The sequence below is a fragment of the Littorina saxatilis genome, linkage group LG2 (genome assembly GCF_037325665.1).
Source record: "Littorina saxatilis isolate snail1 linkage group LG2, US_GU_Lsax_2.0, whole genome shotgun sequence".
Lineage (NCBI taxonomy): Eukaryota > Metazoa > Mollusca > Gastropoda > Littorinimorpha > Littorinidae > Littorina > Littorina saxatilis.
Window position 1 is genome coordinate 9,073,231 of NC_090246.1, and position 16,027 is coordinate 9,089,257.

The 16,027-nt window shown below is 43.1% G+C and overlaps 1 protein-coding gene across 1 annotated transcript in view; it reads right to left on the reverse strand.

The window, feature by feature from the left end:
* The window catches only part of LOC138958139 (transducin beta-like protein 3), a 30,229-nt gene that overhangs the window by 563 nt on the left and 13,639 nt on the right, over positions 1-16,027 (reverse strand). Inside the window, exons 9-21 of the mRNA XM_070329218.1 lie at positions 15,914-16,001; positions 13,096-13,298; positions 12,311-12,511; positions 11,065-11,171; positions 10,220-10,427; positions 9,650-9,739; positions 7,136-7,204; positions 6,733-6,803; positions 6,180-6,336; positions 5,498-5,556; positions 3,868-3,971; positions 1,478-1,549; positions 485-643 (exon numbers count right to left, since the gene is read on the reverse strand). Of these exons, the coding sequence (XP_070185319.1) occupies positions 485-643; positions 1,478-1,549; positions 3,868-3,971; positions 5,498-5,556; positions 6,180-6,336; positions 6,733-6,803; positions 7,136-7,204; positions 9,650-9,739; positions 10,220-10,427; positions 11,065-11,171; positions 12,311-12,511; positions 13,096-13,298; positions 15,914-16,001 (1,588 nt within the window). The remainder of the gene's footprint in view (positions 1-484; positions 644-1,477; positions 1,550-3,867; positions 3,972-5,497; positions 5,557-6,179; positions 6,337-6,732; positions 6,804-7,135; positions 7,205-9,649; positions 9,740-10,219; positions 10,428-11,064; positions 11,172-12,310; positions 12,512-13,095; positions 13,299-15,913; positions 16,002-16,027) is intronic.

Below are 16,027 nucleotides of genomic sequence, written 5' to 3' on the forward strand. Positions count from 1 at the left end.
TATACAGACAGCTCGGCCGAGGTGCATGAGAAAGTTACCAACCGCTCGGGAGCCAGCTGTGATGTTGGATTGGTTAAATTTGAAATGTGTTGTGATCAAAACAAATCAGACACCGCGGTTTGTGCTCTCCCGTTTGGGTGGCACCCACTTTTGGCTCGTGCACCACAGCTCTTGGGACCGCTAGAAACAGCAGGCACGCACATACAGAAAGACAGTAAAAGAAAACACACACATGCACCTTTTCAACAGCAAATATACTTTCACCTGCTCAGGGGTGTTCTTTGGTTTCCCATCTCAGCAATGTGAGCTTCTAGAACGTTGGACATCCACACACAAACACACATTAATTTTATACAGCAGTACCTTCCAGCTCCCTGGAATTTTACAATCCACCTTTCTCTGACGAATTATTTCCCCTTCTATTTCTTGGTATTTCTTACCTCTATATTACGTCCATCTCAACGAACTACATAAGAGCTGTTACCTGTATAAGGGATGAGAGCCTCTAGAGATGCTGTAAAGTCAGGGAAAGCCAGCAGCTCCTCAGCAGTGAAGCCCTGCAGCATGATGTTGACTACAGCCTGAGCGCAGTGACAGTGCCGACTGTTGGTGTTCCACTCCGACGAATACCGCAGCAAGGCACCTGTTATCACCCGAAACCATACAAATGTTTAGGCATTCATTACAGTCCAACCTCCCCTTTTCAGACCTCCAAAAATCTGAGAAAATCAGGTCTTAAAAAGGAGGGAAGTCTTGAGATGGGGATAAACTTATAGACATTACATGTATGAACAGAAAATTTGAAAAATCAGTCTTAAAAAGGAGGGAAGTCTTCAGATGGGGATAAACTTATAGACATTACATGTATGAACAGAAAATCTGAGAAAATCAGGTCTTAAAAAGGAGGGAAGTCTTAAGATGGGGATAAACTTATAGACATTACACGTATGAACAGAAAATCTGAGAAAATCAGGTCTTAAAAAGGAGGGAAGTCTTCAGATGGGGATAAACTTATAGACATTACATGTATGAACAGAAAATCTGAGAAAATCAGGTCTTAAAAAGGAGGGAAGTCTTCCGATGGGGATAAACTTATAGACATTACATGTATGAACAGAAAATTTGAAAAATCAGTCTTAAAAAGGGGGGTTCCACTGTATGGGAACAAAATATACAAACAAACAAAAACCTGAGAACGCACCCATGGTTAAGCGACATGTCCAAACAGGCCTAAACCTTATCTGCATGAATGATAGAGATACAATTCTCATTAATCTGCTGTGGCTTGAGTTTACAGTTTTGCCTTCAGACTAGAAACAAACAGGCAAAAACTCACACTGTTACACACACACATGCACATAAACACTCTATTTGCAAATTCTCACCAATCTGATGTGGTTTTAGTTTGACACAGTGTTGCCTTCAGATTATGGAAACACACACACACACACTCTATTTGCAGAAATCAAATTCTCACCAATCTGATTTGGTTTCAGTTTACACAGTGTTGCTTTCAAATCCTGGAAACCATCTGGGGTTTTCAATATTGCTGGAAAAGGAAAGAAGGAAATATTCCACTTCACTGACACATCAGAACAAGTTTTAAGCACATCTTTGATAATCAAAAAACAAGAATGGTAATTTGTTGGAACATTTGTTTTTGACAAAACAATACATTGCAATCACAAATATGTCGACCAAACAGTCTTTTAAGTGCACAGACAAACAATAAGTAACAAGATTTTAGCTTGGTTGAGTTTTCAGCCGCTTGCTGGTTAACCGCAAGCGAATGAAATAACATCTTTGATAAGTTTACAGTCCCATCTGATGAAGAAATGAAAGTTTTACGCCCTCACGGCAAAGCCATTAGGGGCATGTTACACGGGAAAACCCGGCTTTGTATGAAAATAAAAAATAAAAATGCGGGGGAGGGGGGGGGGATGTAGACAGCTGGCTGCCGGCTGCTAGAGGAGACCTGAAATGGGCTTGGGACCTGGTTGGGTCGTCTTGGGTCAGTGCTGAAATGGTTACTTTTTTGGCTGTTGGCCGAACGGACACCCGGGCTTCATATTTTTGCATGCATGTATTCGTGTTTCCAAGGCCTGAGGCTTTCGCTGTGACCCTGGGATCTTTATCGTGCGCATGCGTGCACACGGGGGTGTTCGGACACCGAGGAGAGTCTGCACAAAGTTGACTCTGGGACACACATCCCGCGCCGAACTTGGGGGTTGAACCCACGCGGATAGTAACAACCGGTTTTAAAGCCAGCGCCTCTACCGACTGGGCAAACTCCCCCCCCCCCCCCCCCAATTTGTTGGGGTCAAGAAGTTCCATGGAGGGCGGGGGGTATGGAGTAACACATAGTGTTTTGCTCAGAACATTCCCACCCATGCAGAGCCGCGCTATGGGTACGCATTACCGTGAAGCTGGCAGTCAGTGCTACCAAATGTCGTCTGTGTCTACCACTCGGTGGTGACTTAATGTGGGTCTATGTAAGCAGATGCCAGCGCAAGCAATCTGATGCAGAGTCAGGAGGCGGTTTGGTACAAGAGAACCTTAGAGGCCACAGCCTCGGCCGTCTAAGGGATCTGTGTGTCTGGAGGCACATTTGGTTTCTGAGGTTCAAGCGGAGCTGTTGCCTCTGCTCCCAAGTTCCCGTGTCTGGAGGCGTTTTTGGTATGGTAGCAAACCCATCTGACCCCATCCCATCTGTATATGTAGGGTACGTCGCTAGCATCCAGATTGCTGGCTTTGGCGCGACGGGTGGGTGTGCGCAGCGACGTCGTCTAGCGGCGGCTGGTGGTCAGCGCCGACTTGAATGCCTCAGTAGAGTCTGAGTGGACAACTATGTTGTCCAGGTGATTCCACTCTATTGTGGATCGTGGGAAAAACGACTGTCTGTATTGTTCGGTGTTGCAGCGTGGTACAGTGAAACACCTGTTGTTGTTTTTTATGTAATTGTCTATGGGGTTGCTACCAACGTAGTCTGCTGTTTGTCTTCTGGGTCCCATCCCATACACTGCATCAGTTGATACACTACACATACTGTATTAGCAAATGCACTATCACTTGACCCCAAACACAACTGAAATGCTCATCTGTGACACAACTTTTAGGCATTAAAGAACAGAAAGAGCAAGTAGCCCATTCTTTCAACCCTAACAGGCTTGAGGTTTGCTGGTCGATGTGAATGCGTTATATATTGTGTGTAAAAAAGGTTTGTTTGTCTGTCTGTCTGTAAAAAAATTCCATTTCACACGGCAGAAATGAATATGTAAAGCGCGGAGAGCACAGTTAATTGTGGTTCGCGCTATATAAGCTCACCATAATAAAAAAATAAAAATAAAAAAAAATAAAATAAAATAACTTGTATGTTACAAAATCAACAGTTGCTTGGACTTGACCCCAACCAATTAAGCTTGTCTTTGATACCTCCCCAACACCTGGAGAGCCAATTCAAACCCCACACCACTCTGATCACTTTTACCTCCATCCTTATGCAACTATACGTGTACACTACATTGGGGTATGCACGTTAAAGATCCCACGATTGACAAAAGGGTCTTTCCTGGCAAAATTGTATAGGCGTAGATAAAAAATGTCCACCAAAATACCCGTGTGACCTGGAATAATAGGCCGTGAAAGGTGGATGCAGCGCCTATAGGCTGTTGATCTACTGGCCGATGTGAATGCGTGATATATTGTGTAAAAAATTCCATCTCACACGGCATTAATAGGTAACATGCGCCTTGAGTTGCCTTGTGTGGTGAGATACATGCGCGATATAAATCCTCGTAAATAAAAAATAAAAAATATACAAAAACAAACTTGCATTTAGCTGTGAACAAAATTAAAATGCGTACTCACCTTTAATGATTTTGAGGACCCTGAAGGGCTGATCAAGGATGATGGCGAGACCGATGGCTTTCAGAAACTTCTTCTCTTCTATGTAGTTGGACAGCTTCTGCTCCCTACACACACACACGCACACATAATAATAAATCACTTTATTTTCATTTACTCTGGAAAAGAGCATAGGTTGCACAACCAATTCAATATGCGTAACTGCAAGCAGTGTGATAGAAAAAACCCAGTTTGTAGTCATTAGTATCAATCATTTTCCATGGTACTGGCAGCTATGAAAATGTTTGGAGACAGAGTTGTCAAAGCCCATGTTCACTCACCATAGCTGCCAACCCTTGTCAAACCTCAAGAGTAGCAATTTAGAATTTTTTTGAATTTTCAGCGTAGCAAATGGGGTTTGAGAGTAGCATTTCCTAAAATGTATTTTCACATCCACATTTATGCCTTCTTGCACAAGAATAGACATTTTTAATAAAGTTTCAGGAGAATGCAGGAACAGAAAATGCCTTTTAGAGAGTATCTAAAGGACCACCTTTCAGTATAGACGATGTCTTATGACGAATTGTGTGACAGCCACACGGAGTGGAAGGCAGAAATCAATACCAGGACTTGCAGAAAGAGGGAACTGTTGCATGCTTGTCATTATTTGTTTAAGCGTAGCAATCCTTAGCTTGGCGTAGCAATTGCTCTTAAAACGTAGCATGCTACGCCGAAAGCGTAGCAGTTGGCAGCTCTGACTCGCCAATATGTCACTGTGAAACAAAATATTTACCTAACACCTGCTGACAAGTCCAATTGTAACAGCATAATCTTTGAAGAGGTAAAAAAAAAAAGAAAGAAAAAAACTTAAAATTACCACACAAACAAATTTTATTTAAACAAGAAGAGCAAACGCTCGATCGAGTCACTTTCGCAGTTCTGAATATTATATGAGGCATCAGATGGACAGGAAGAAATTGCTATTCACAACACAATGAGTCACGTTCACATAAAATTTGAGCCCGGTCACTTTTATAGTTTCCGAGAAAAGCCCAACGTTAAGTTGTGTGTTGCCGAACAGAAAAGGCTAGTTATCTCCCTTGTTTTTCTGATAACGTTCGTAAAAGGCTACAGATGTAAATACTTTGATGTAAAGAATAATCCTACAAAGTTTCAATCACATCCGATGAACTTTGTCAAAGATATAAAATGTCTAATTTTTCCTTTGACGCTGACCTGTGACCTTGAAAAAGGTCAAAGGTCAACGAAACCATCGTTAAAGTGTAGAGGTCATTGGAGGTCACGACTAAACAAAATATGAGCCCGATCGCTTTGATAGTTTCCGAGAAAAGTCCAACGTTAAGGTGGTGTCTACGGACGGCCGGCCGGCCGGCCGGACAGACTAACACTGACCGATTACATAGAGTCACTTTTTCTCAAGTGACTCAAAAAAAAAGGCTGATGCTTGGCAGTTAGGTGGCATGCGCTGTCAGGCTTTTCTCGATTCAAACCTTTTGGGGCCAACTTTACTTAAATGCTAACAACACTTTTTAGGTGTGTGCTGTGTTAGAGAACCGTCAGCTTTATCTGCGTGTCTGGTGACAATTCAATCATTTAAAAATCACTTAATTATTCATGTCTCCAAAACACTTACTGGAGGATCATCTGTTCTTCCTTCTCCCTGGCTTCATCCACGTCTTCTTCTGTGGTATCCTGTGAAGATTAACATTTACAACAGTAAGATAATGCTTACAACTGAGTTGAATGTCAAAGCTACTAGCTGCTGTTTTCTACACTTTATACACCAATGCAAAAAAAATCTAGCTGAAACCTTTCAAAGAGTCCGCAATCTGAATAATTAGCTCTATGCGAGTTCCATGTCACGCTGAATGAATCTTAAAATATTCACTCTTCTTTCAATTTGTGACGTCACTTCCAGGGGACTAATTCTAGAGATGATCAGAGAATGTCATTTTGACCATACCAAGAAGTCATCTTTTAACTGAAAAAAAAAATCTGCTTCTACCAGTACAATAACTATATACACACACACAAGAACACATATGCATGCACTAGCTTATGCTTACACATAAATTGTCTCTCCCTCTCTCTATTTCTCACCCCCCCCACCCCCCCTCATCTCTCATGTACACACACACACCAGCTTATGCTTGCACACAGGTTCTCTAATGCTTGCACACAGATTCTCTCTCTCCTTCTCTCTCTCCCTCTCACCATCTCTCATGTACACACACACACACACACACACACACACACACACACACACACACACACACACACACACACTCTCTCTCTCTGTCTTTCTCCGCACACACCTTCCAAGTGATGAGAGTGGAGTCTGCGGCCCCAGAAAAGATAAGCTCTTCGGTGGGGTGCACGGTCAGGGCCCAGGCCTTCTTCTCGTGAGCCTGGAACGTCTTCTCACACGTGTTGGTTTTCAGAGTCCACATCTTGAGAAGGCCTTCGGAATCGCTGAAACATTGAGAAGCTCCATGTAGTTACTTGTTATTTGTATTTTTGGCCAAAATATGACATTAGATACAGATTGAGACAATGAAAGTCACACAGCTTAATTTTGTGTGTGTAAATTCTTCAGTTTTAATATCTGTCACGTTAAATTATTCATGGCTCGACCATCTAATGCCCCTCACACTGCACATCTAGATCAATCTACACACGCTTTTATTATTTATTTTGGCATGTTTGTTACTTTCTTGTTATAAAAGCAACCAAGGAAAGAGAAGAAGCTTCTCATCATACTCCAATGATCCAAGAGATTAAAATGGTGCACGTTTTACACTCTTGCTGAAATGCTGTGTACACTCCATGATGTGACAAATGGAGCTTTAAAAAAATGTGATACCGTACCTAGATATCAGCTGTCTGCCGTTGCTGATGTACATAACCTTCAGCACTGAACTGTCGTGGCCCTCAAATGTCTGCACAAAGAAAGACAATCAGTCACGGCTGTCAAAGATCAAATCTAGATAAGAAATATACCAGTGTCAACCCAAACATGAAATAATTGAATTGAAAAACAAAAACAAAAAAACACACACACAAAAACCAGACACAAGACTAAGTATCACCACCATCACAACCACCACCACCAAGAATTCACATAATGTTTACAAGGTCACAATTATCTGTACAAGGAAAGAAAACAACATGCTTGTTTAAAACAAAAAGCGGAGGGGTTGGGTGAAGCAAGGAAGTTACACGAATTAAACAAAGCGCTCTTACAATACTGTGACATATACAAGCTCCTCACCTGAAGACATGAAAAGTCAGTCAAGTTCCAAACATTGATGGTGCCGTCTGCTGAAGATGTAACAAAACACTGAAACAAGAAACATACAGAGCCTCAATTCAGTTTTCTTTGCATGGACAAAACCGGTTGATCTTGCTATGATATGAGCTCAAAGCACCCTTTGCACTGTAACTGAGTAAGAAGGGCAATATACAGTGGAACCCCCCTTTGCACTGTAACTGAGTAAGAAGGGCAATATACAGTGGAACCCCCCCTTTGCACTGTAACTGAGTAAGAAGGGCAAGATACAGTCGAACCCCCCTTTGCACTGTAACTGAGTAAGAAGGGCAATATACAGTGGAACCCCCTTTGCACTGTAACTGAGTAAGAAGGGCAATATACAGTGGGAACCCCCCTTTGCACTGTAACTGAGTAAGAAGGGCAATATACAGTGGAACCCCCCCCCCCCCCCCCTTTGCACTGTAACTGAGTAAGAAGGGCAAGATACAGTGGGAACCCCCCCTTTGCACTGTAACTGAGTAAGAAGGGCAATATATCAATCAATCAATGAGGCTTATATCGCGCATATTCCGTGGGTACAGTTCTAGGCGCTCTGCAGTGATGCCGTGTGAGATGAAATTTTATACGGCCAGTAGATTGCAGCCATGTCGGCGCATATTTACCTTTCACGGCCTTATTCCAAGTCACACGGGTATGGTCGACAATTATTAACTGTGCCTAAGCAATTTTGCCAGGAAAGACCCTTTTGTCAATCGTGGGATCTTTAACGTGCACACCCAATGTAGTATACACGGGGGGTGGTTCGGACACCGAAGAGAGTCTGCACACAAAGTTGACTCTGTGAAATAAATTTCCGCCGAACCTGGGATCGAACTCGCGCTGACAGCGGCCAACTGAATACAAATCCAGCGCGCTACCAACTGAGCTATATCCCCGCCCATTAGTGGAACCCCCCCTTTGCACTGTAACTGAGTAAGAAGGGCAAGATAAAGTGGAACCCCCCTTTGCACTGTAACTGAGTAAGAAGGGCAATATACAGTGGGAACCCCCCTTTGCACTGTAACTGAGTAAGAAGGGCAATATACAGTGGGAACCCCCCCCCCTTTGCACTGTAACTGAGTAAGAAGGGCAATATACAGTGGGAACCCCCCTTTGCACTGTAACTGAGTAAGAAGGGCAATATACAGTGGAACCCCCCTTTGCACTGTAACTGAGTAAGAAGGGCAATATACAGTGGAACCCCCCCTTTGCACTGTAACTGAGTAAGAAGGGCAATATACAGTGGGAACCCCCCCTTTGCACTGTAACTGAGTAAGAAGGGCAATATACAGTGGGACCCCCCCTTTGCACTGTAACTGAGTAAGAAGGGCAATATACAGTGGAACCCCCCTTTGCACTGTAACTGAGTAAGAAGGGCAATATACAGTGGGAACCCCCCTTTGCACTGTAACTGAGTAAGAAGGGCAATATACAGTGGGACCCCCCCTTTGCACTGTAACTGAGTAAGAAGGGCAATATACAGTGGAACCCCCCTTTGCACTGTAACTGAGTAAGAAGGGCAATATACAGTGGGAACCCCCCTTTGCACTGTAACTGAGTAAGAAGGGCAATATACAGTGGAACCCCCCCTTTGCACTGTAACTGAGTAAGAAGGGCAATATACAGTGGAACCCCCTTTCAAGACCCCGTTTGTTTTCTCAGATTTTCTGTTCATCAGGCATGGGAATTGAAAAAAGTAAAAAAGGCTGAAAATGTGTAAATAATAGCAAAGCCGACGACGCGAAGCGCCTAGCCCTGCCAGGGGGACATGCCCTCCCCCCCCCCCCCCCCCCCCGGAATTGTTTTTCTCCAAAGAACCCAAATGGTGCAATTTGAGCTCCAAGTTTGCCATTAAATTCAGTTTTTAGAACCATTTTTGCCTCCCCCATTTATTTTTTCGGCGGAACAAAACAAAAAAATCGGCGGAAATTTGCCTTTCGGCGGACAATTCCCATGCCTGGTTCATATCCTCTGTAAAACTACCCCCATTTTAAGACTCTGATTTTCTTTGGTTTTTGAAGGTCGTAAAAGGGGGTTCCAATGTATACACCATTTCCTGCTAACAAGGTATGTACTCATTCCTTGAACATAGACACTTAAATTCGGATGAGACGAAAATCTGAGGTCCCTTCGTGTACACTACTTTGGGGTGTGCACGTTAAAGATCCCACGATTGACAAAAGGGTCTTTCCTGGCAAAATTGGTTAGGCATAGATAAAAATGTCCACCAAAATACCCGTGTGACTTGGAATAATAGGCCGTGAAAAGTAGGATATGCGCCGAAATGGCTGCGATCTGCTGGCCGATGTGAATGCGTGATGTATTGTGTAAAAAAATTCCATCTCACACGGCATAAATAAATCGCATAAAATAAAAAATTAAAAATAAATAAATCCCTGCGCTTAGAACTGTACCCACGGAATACGCGCGATATAAGCCTCATATTGATTGATTGATGACAATTAATGTACTTACCCTGTCAGTGGGAGAGAACTGCACACACCACACTCCCCGCTTGTGTCCCCTGACCACTCCTTTCAGTGACAGATCTGGCAGGCTCCACAACTGATCAGAGAAAAATCTTTGTTGATTTTGCATGTTTTTTTTGTAAGGCTTTTGCTGCATATGTTTGTAAACCAATATTCAGGCGCTTTAGTATCAGCAACTGGAAGAAAAATTCAGAGAGAATACAATTTTCAAAACAATCACATTGACGCACCTTTGCCCGTTGAACACATTTGAAAACTTACTAACGGGTTTTATTTTCATCCTGTCGTATATGGCATAAACAGAAATAATGTATTAATCCTGTGTGGAAAAATGCATACCCTTGGCTTTCAGAAATACCACACAAGGCTTCTGTTATGTGATCATTGCATCTCTGGCAATGAAAACAACCGAAATGCAAAAGTCAGGATGCAAAAATATTTCTCCCCCGACTAATATTTTCCCTGTTGCTGCTCATTCCACCCACGTTTTCTTTCCAATTTTTTTTTTTAGCTAAGGCAAGCCTTGCAAAAATGTTCAAAACACATAAGCACCCACTTTTGCAGTTTTATCTTTAGAGGCTGAAGCCAGGTACTGGTCATTAGGGGCAATGGCCACATAGTTGATGTCGTCCTCGTGCGCCCAGTGCGTGGCGGAGGAATGCAGTGATACCAGCTGGTCGCTATCGTTCTTCACTTCGGCCGGCACTTTCCACACCTTCAGGGTCTGGTCTTCTCCACCAGACACCAGGAATTTTGCTGACAGTCTGAAAAATGTCAATTGGTAGTGATAAAAATGTGCAAGCACTGGTCTGACAAAAAAACCAAAGCACAACTTTTGCCACAGTAATCACCTCGTGCCATACATTCATAAAGTTGTTGTTGTTGTTGTTATCATAATGATAATGGCTATTAATAAAGCATAAAAGTTATAAATCGTAGAAAAACTAAAATTGCTGTCGGCTGTGGCATGTTTGCAAGCAGATGATAATCTGAAACACTTACAGTTACCTCAGTTACATCAAAACCATACACGCACACTTAGACTGAAGTATGCTCCTCAGAGAGAAAAGCTAATCAATTGAAGTTCAAGATTGGAAGGAAAACACCCCCACATACAGACACAAAACTACACTCAGTCTCAACAGAAGTGTTCCACTTTTGAACACATTTTTGAAACAAGTTTTGAACACTTTGTGACATAGTACATAGTTCTAAACATACTAGAAAAAGAGGCAAACATAACAAACATATCTTGTTCATTTGAACACAAGTAATCACTGTGTGTTACTTTTGCAAGTAGAACTATGTACTGTGTCACAAAGAGTTCAAAACTTGTTACAGTAATGTGTTCAAAAATGGAACACTTCTGTTTAGAGTGTACTAGAATACAAAGCAACAGACCGTGAAAAGGCCACAGTGTTGACAGCCTTAGCGTGACCGTCCCCCACAGCGACGCAGCTCACGTGGAACGTGTCAGGGTCCATTCGCCACACTCTCACCCTGTTGTCCTGCACGCACACAATTCTCCTATGTTCCATTACTGCCTTAAAGGCATATGTACTCGATGACTATACACGCTAATTGCTTTACCAACAGCTGGAGACATGCTAAATCAAGTTCCCTGCAAAATATTGTGGTCTAGGACCCCTTCAATGTTGAGATATGTTAATTTTCATTTTGATCTGGATCGTCCTATTTATAGATTTGGCAACACATGTAACGTTGATGCAAGGGAGCTAACACCGCGGCTTTGTTGACATCCTCACTTTTTCAGAGGCTAGAACAAGCTGTAATGCATGTATTATGGTCCGCGCATGGTGACATATCGTCATTATATGGTCTTATGGTGCGTTTGACATCGATTATGGGCAAACTACACTTTGTAAACACGGGAGCGCGTACATATGCCTTTAAGCATTCCAACAAAACCAGCCATTGCATGCACTCAAACCAATAAAATTTAAATAATAAAGTTTCTTTGAGTATTACAGGTGTTCCCATATTATCCAAACTGTTAAAAAGAAGTTGTGTTTGTCCTCATTTTCAGAAACATCCAATAAAAAAAAAGTGGGGACACATTTCTCCTCTCTTGCCAAGGCCACTCACCCATCCCTACATGTGCGCACACTCGCTCCCTGCAAAGAAAGAACAAGAGGCGAAGCCTTCAAGGCTCACGTAAGAAATCGACAAACAGTAACACAAACTCAATCACTTCGTCACACATACACACACACACACACACAGTAAACGGCATAGGTGACACTGTGCAAGAAAGCGAGACACTAGATCTAGATCTGAATGGCCGATTTCGAAGAAAAAACTAGTCTCGGCCCGCTCAAAATAACAATGACCGAGACTTTCAGTAATTCCTTCGCGTGACGTCTAACCCTCTTACGTCATAATGTGACGTCTTCAAATGTTGTGACGTCTTCAAATGTTAAAGTTTCTACCACAGACATACATACATACATACGCACGCACGCACGCACAGACAGACAAAAGTTAGCATCGCATAGGCTACACTTACGTGAGCCAAAAACAAGAGCAGCACACACTCCAAAAACAAATAGTTGATAAGCAATTAGAACTTAAGATGGAAATAGGAACCCCCCTACACGTATCATTTTTGAATTGTAATGGTACTAACCTTAGATGCTGTTGCAAAGAGATTTTTCTTGGGGTAGGTGTTGACAGCCATGACAGTGTCGGTGTGTCCCGACAGTATCTGACACTCCATGGTCAGGCGGCTGTACACCTTCACCTTGCTGCTGTTGCTAATGACAACCAGGTGAGAGCCATCCTTGCCCAAGATACCAATGTCCAACACTTCTTCTAGGTAACCAGAAAACTTGAAAGAAAACGAACATGTTTTCATTAAGAGACACATAAATATTTCAATATTTTGCAGACAATTTTTCTAAAATTTTGTTGGAATTTTTCTGTGGGGTTTCTAAACGCACTTCTTTTTTCTGCTCAGTTCACATTCTTCTGATGACATAATGCCAACATATGCAAAGGAGAAATAAATAAAAACTATGAGGTGCTTCCCTTGTCTTCAACTATGCAGAGACACCTTTGACTGGTCATTTTATGCAATTTCACCAGACGAGATCTGAAAATACCAAAACAAAATCCGCAAACAGTCAACTTGCTGATGATATTTTTTGGGACATGTTCCCCTCCTTGTCAGCATACATAATCAGTGTCTGCTTTGACTTATTTTGAATACAGTGAACACCAGGGGTGGTATAAAAAAAAAAAGTGCCCAACTGTGTTGGACCCAAGCGCTTGGTCAGACTGATTGAAACTGAAATTTGTTTGAGACTTAAACCCATCTAATCTAACACTTGGGCCCAACTCAGCTGAGCAAGGATTCCTATTTGTAAAGAAACAATGATCTTGAAAACCATTGAAGCAATTAATGGTGTGTACCTGTCTGTGCAGAGTGAAATCAGTGTTAAGGAAGATGATGTTGTGATCATAGGTAACGACCACGATCTTGTCGAGAGCTTTGCAGTGGAAGGCCTGGACAATGATGGGGTTTCCTTCCTCGTCCTCGCTGCCTCTGTCTTCGCACAGTGATGTGTCGCTGTGCGCACAGATCCCTGTGTTGGTGTTCACCACTCTCAGTGCACCTGCACACACATAGTACTATGTTCACACATCTGCACAAAACATAGTACTCTTTTCACACATCTGCACAAAACATAGTACTCTTTTCACACATCTGCACAAAACATAGTACTCTTTTCACACATCTGCACAAAACATAGTACTCTTTTCACACATCTGCACAAAACATAGTACTCTTTTCACACATCTGCACAAAACATAGTACTCTTTTCACACATCTGCACAAAACATAGTACTCATTTCACACATCTGCACAGGGCGGGGATGTAGCCCAGTCGGTAGCGCGTTGGATTTGTATCCAGTTGGCCGCTGTCAGCGTGAGTTCGTCCCCACATTCGGCAAGAGATATATTTCTCAGAGTCAACTTTGTGTGCAGACTCTCCTCGGTGTCCGAACACCCCCGTGTGTACACGCAAGCACAAGAACAAGTGCGCACGAAAAAGATCCTGTAATCCATGTCAGAGTTCGGTGGGTTATAGAAACACGAAAATACCCAGCATGCTTCCTCCGAAAGCGGCGTATGGATGCCTAAATGGCGGGGTAAAAACGGTCATACACGTAAAAGCCGTGGGAGTTTCACCCCATGAACGAACAAACAAACACATCTGCACAAAACATAGTACTCTTTTCACACATCTGCACAAAACATAGTACTCTTTTCACACACCTGCACAAAACAAGTGTGCACACATGTTTGAGTTTGTATGTCAAGGTATGCTCATCCTCTTTTAAGGGCCCACTCCGCCTCGTGAGATCAGTTTGCCTCACTGTCTCGGATGTGGCCAGGCTTTAACATGGGATAAGAACATCCCTCCGCAAAGTCACATACCAAAAATCAACACCCTGACTGCTGTGGTGAGTTCGATTTTTTGGGATGAATTAATTTACAAAATTAATCATTTACTAAAAAAATACCACTATGCACATAGAGCACCTAGGATGTTCCTCTTTGGTATGTGACCAAGTGGAGGGATGGTCTTATTCCATGTGAAAGCCTGATTTCACGAGGCGGAGTGGGCCTTTTAGACACTGCATCCTTCGCCTAGTCTGTAGCATGTTGGCCTTGTAACCAGTTTGTTGCTATCACAGTGGGCCTTTATGACACTGCATCCTTCGCCTAGTCTGTAGCATGTTGGCCTTGTAACCAGTTTGTTGCCATCACAGTGGGCCTTTTAGACACTGCATCCTTCGCCTAGTCTGTAGCATGTTGGCCTTGTAACCAGTTTGTTGCTATCACAGTGGGCCTTTATGACACTGCATCCTTCGCCTACTCTGTAGCATGTTGGCTTTGTAACCAGTTTGTTGCTATCACAGTGGGTTCAAGACCCAGATACAGCGGGGATTTTTCTGTATTTTCCCGAGTACACTTTCAGTGCAGACTCTCAGCGGATTTTTTGTTGTTGTTTGTTTGTTTGCTTAACGCCCAGCCGACCACGAAGGGCCATATCAGGGCGGTGCTGCTTTGACATTTAACGTGCGCCACACACAAGACAGAAGTTGCAGCACAGGCTTCATGTCTCACCCAGTCACATTATTCTGACACCGGACCAACCAGTCCTAGCACTAACCCCATAATGCCAGACGCCAGGCGGAGCAGCCACTAGATTGCCAATTTTAAAGTCTTAGGTATGACCCGACCGCGGTTCGAACCCACGACCTCCCGATCACGGGGCGGACGCCTTACCACTAGGCCAACCGTGCCGGTCTCTCAGCGGATGGAATCGTAGCACTTTTGTATGCACAAAGAACTATGCCTGTGTTAAAGATCCTGAGCTTCGATCAAAAGTCTAGGGATTTGGAAACACACAGATACCAAGAGTTCACAGTGTAATGCTGTCCGTGCAGCAGGGTAACAAAAAGTTGTGGCACACAAAACTCTCATCATACAGTGACCCTGAGAGTAAAAAGCTCAGGAATTTTGAAGGAGACGACAGCATTGAAGGTGGAATAGATACAATCACATTCCAAAAAACATATTTGTTACGACCTAACTTCAATTAACTCTCTAGATTCTGTATAGACCTTTAAGACGGCTGAAAACAGAGAAACCCTACAATCTCTTCAGTTTAAAAAAGCAATTAATAGGGTGCAAAGCAAGCTAACAAAGTGGGCTAATTGGCAACTAGTGTCTGGGTGGCCGAGTGGTAACGCACTTGCGCTCGGAAGCGAGAGGTTGCGTGTTCAGGCCTGGGTCAGGCCGCAATTTTCTCCCCCCATTCCTAACCTAGGTGGTGGGTTCAAGTGCTAGTCTTTCGGATGAGACGAAAAACCGAGGTCCCGTGTACACTACATTGGGGTGTGCACGTTAAAAGATCCCACGATTGACAAAAGAGTCTTTCCTGGCAAAATTGTATAGACATAATTATATAAAAAATGTCTACCAAATACCCGTGTGACTTGGAATAATAGGCCGTGAAAAGTATATACTCGCCTAACACACTTGAGATTTACTGGCCGATGTGAATGCGTGATATATTGTGTAAAAAATTCCATCTCACACGGCATATTGTAAACGCCATGAGCCTCCCTCTGGGAGGGTATGTGCGTAGAAATACTCACTAATAGGTTATGTTCTACAGCCTGTCTGTATCCATCTTATCGTCAAAGATAGTCTTACCTGCTGAGCCCACAGACACAAAGTGGTCGCCTGCATCACTGCTGTCCAACACTGGCAGATTCTCCAGCAACATCACACCCTCTGAGCTCTGCACAGCAAACATTTCACATCAGT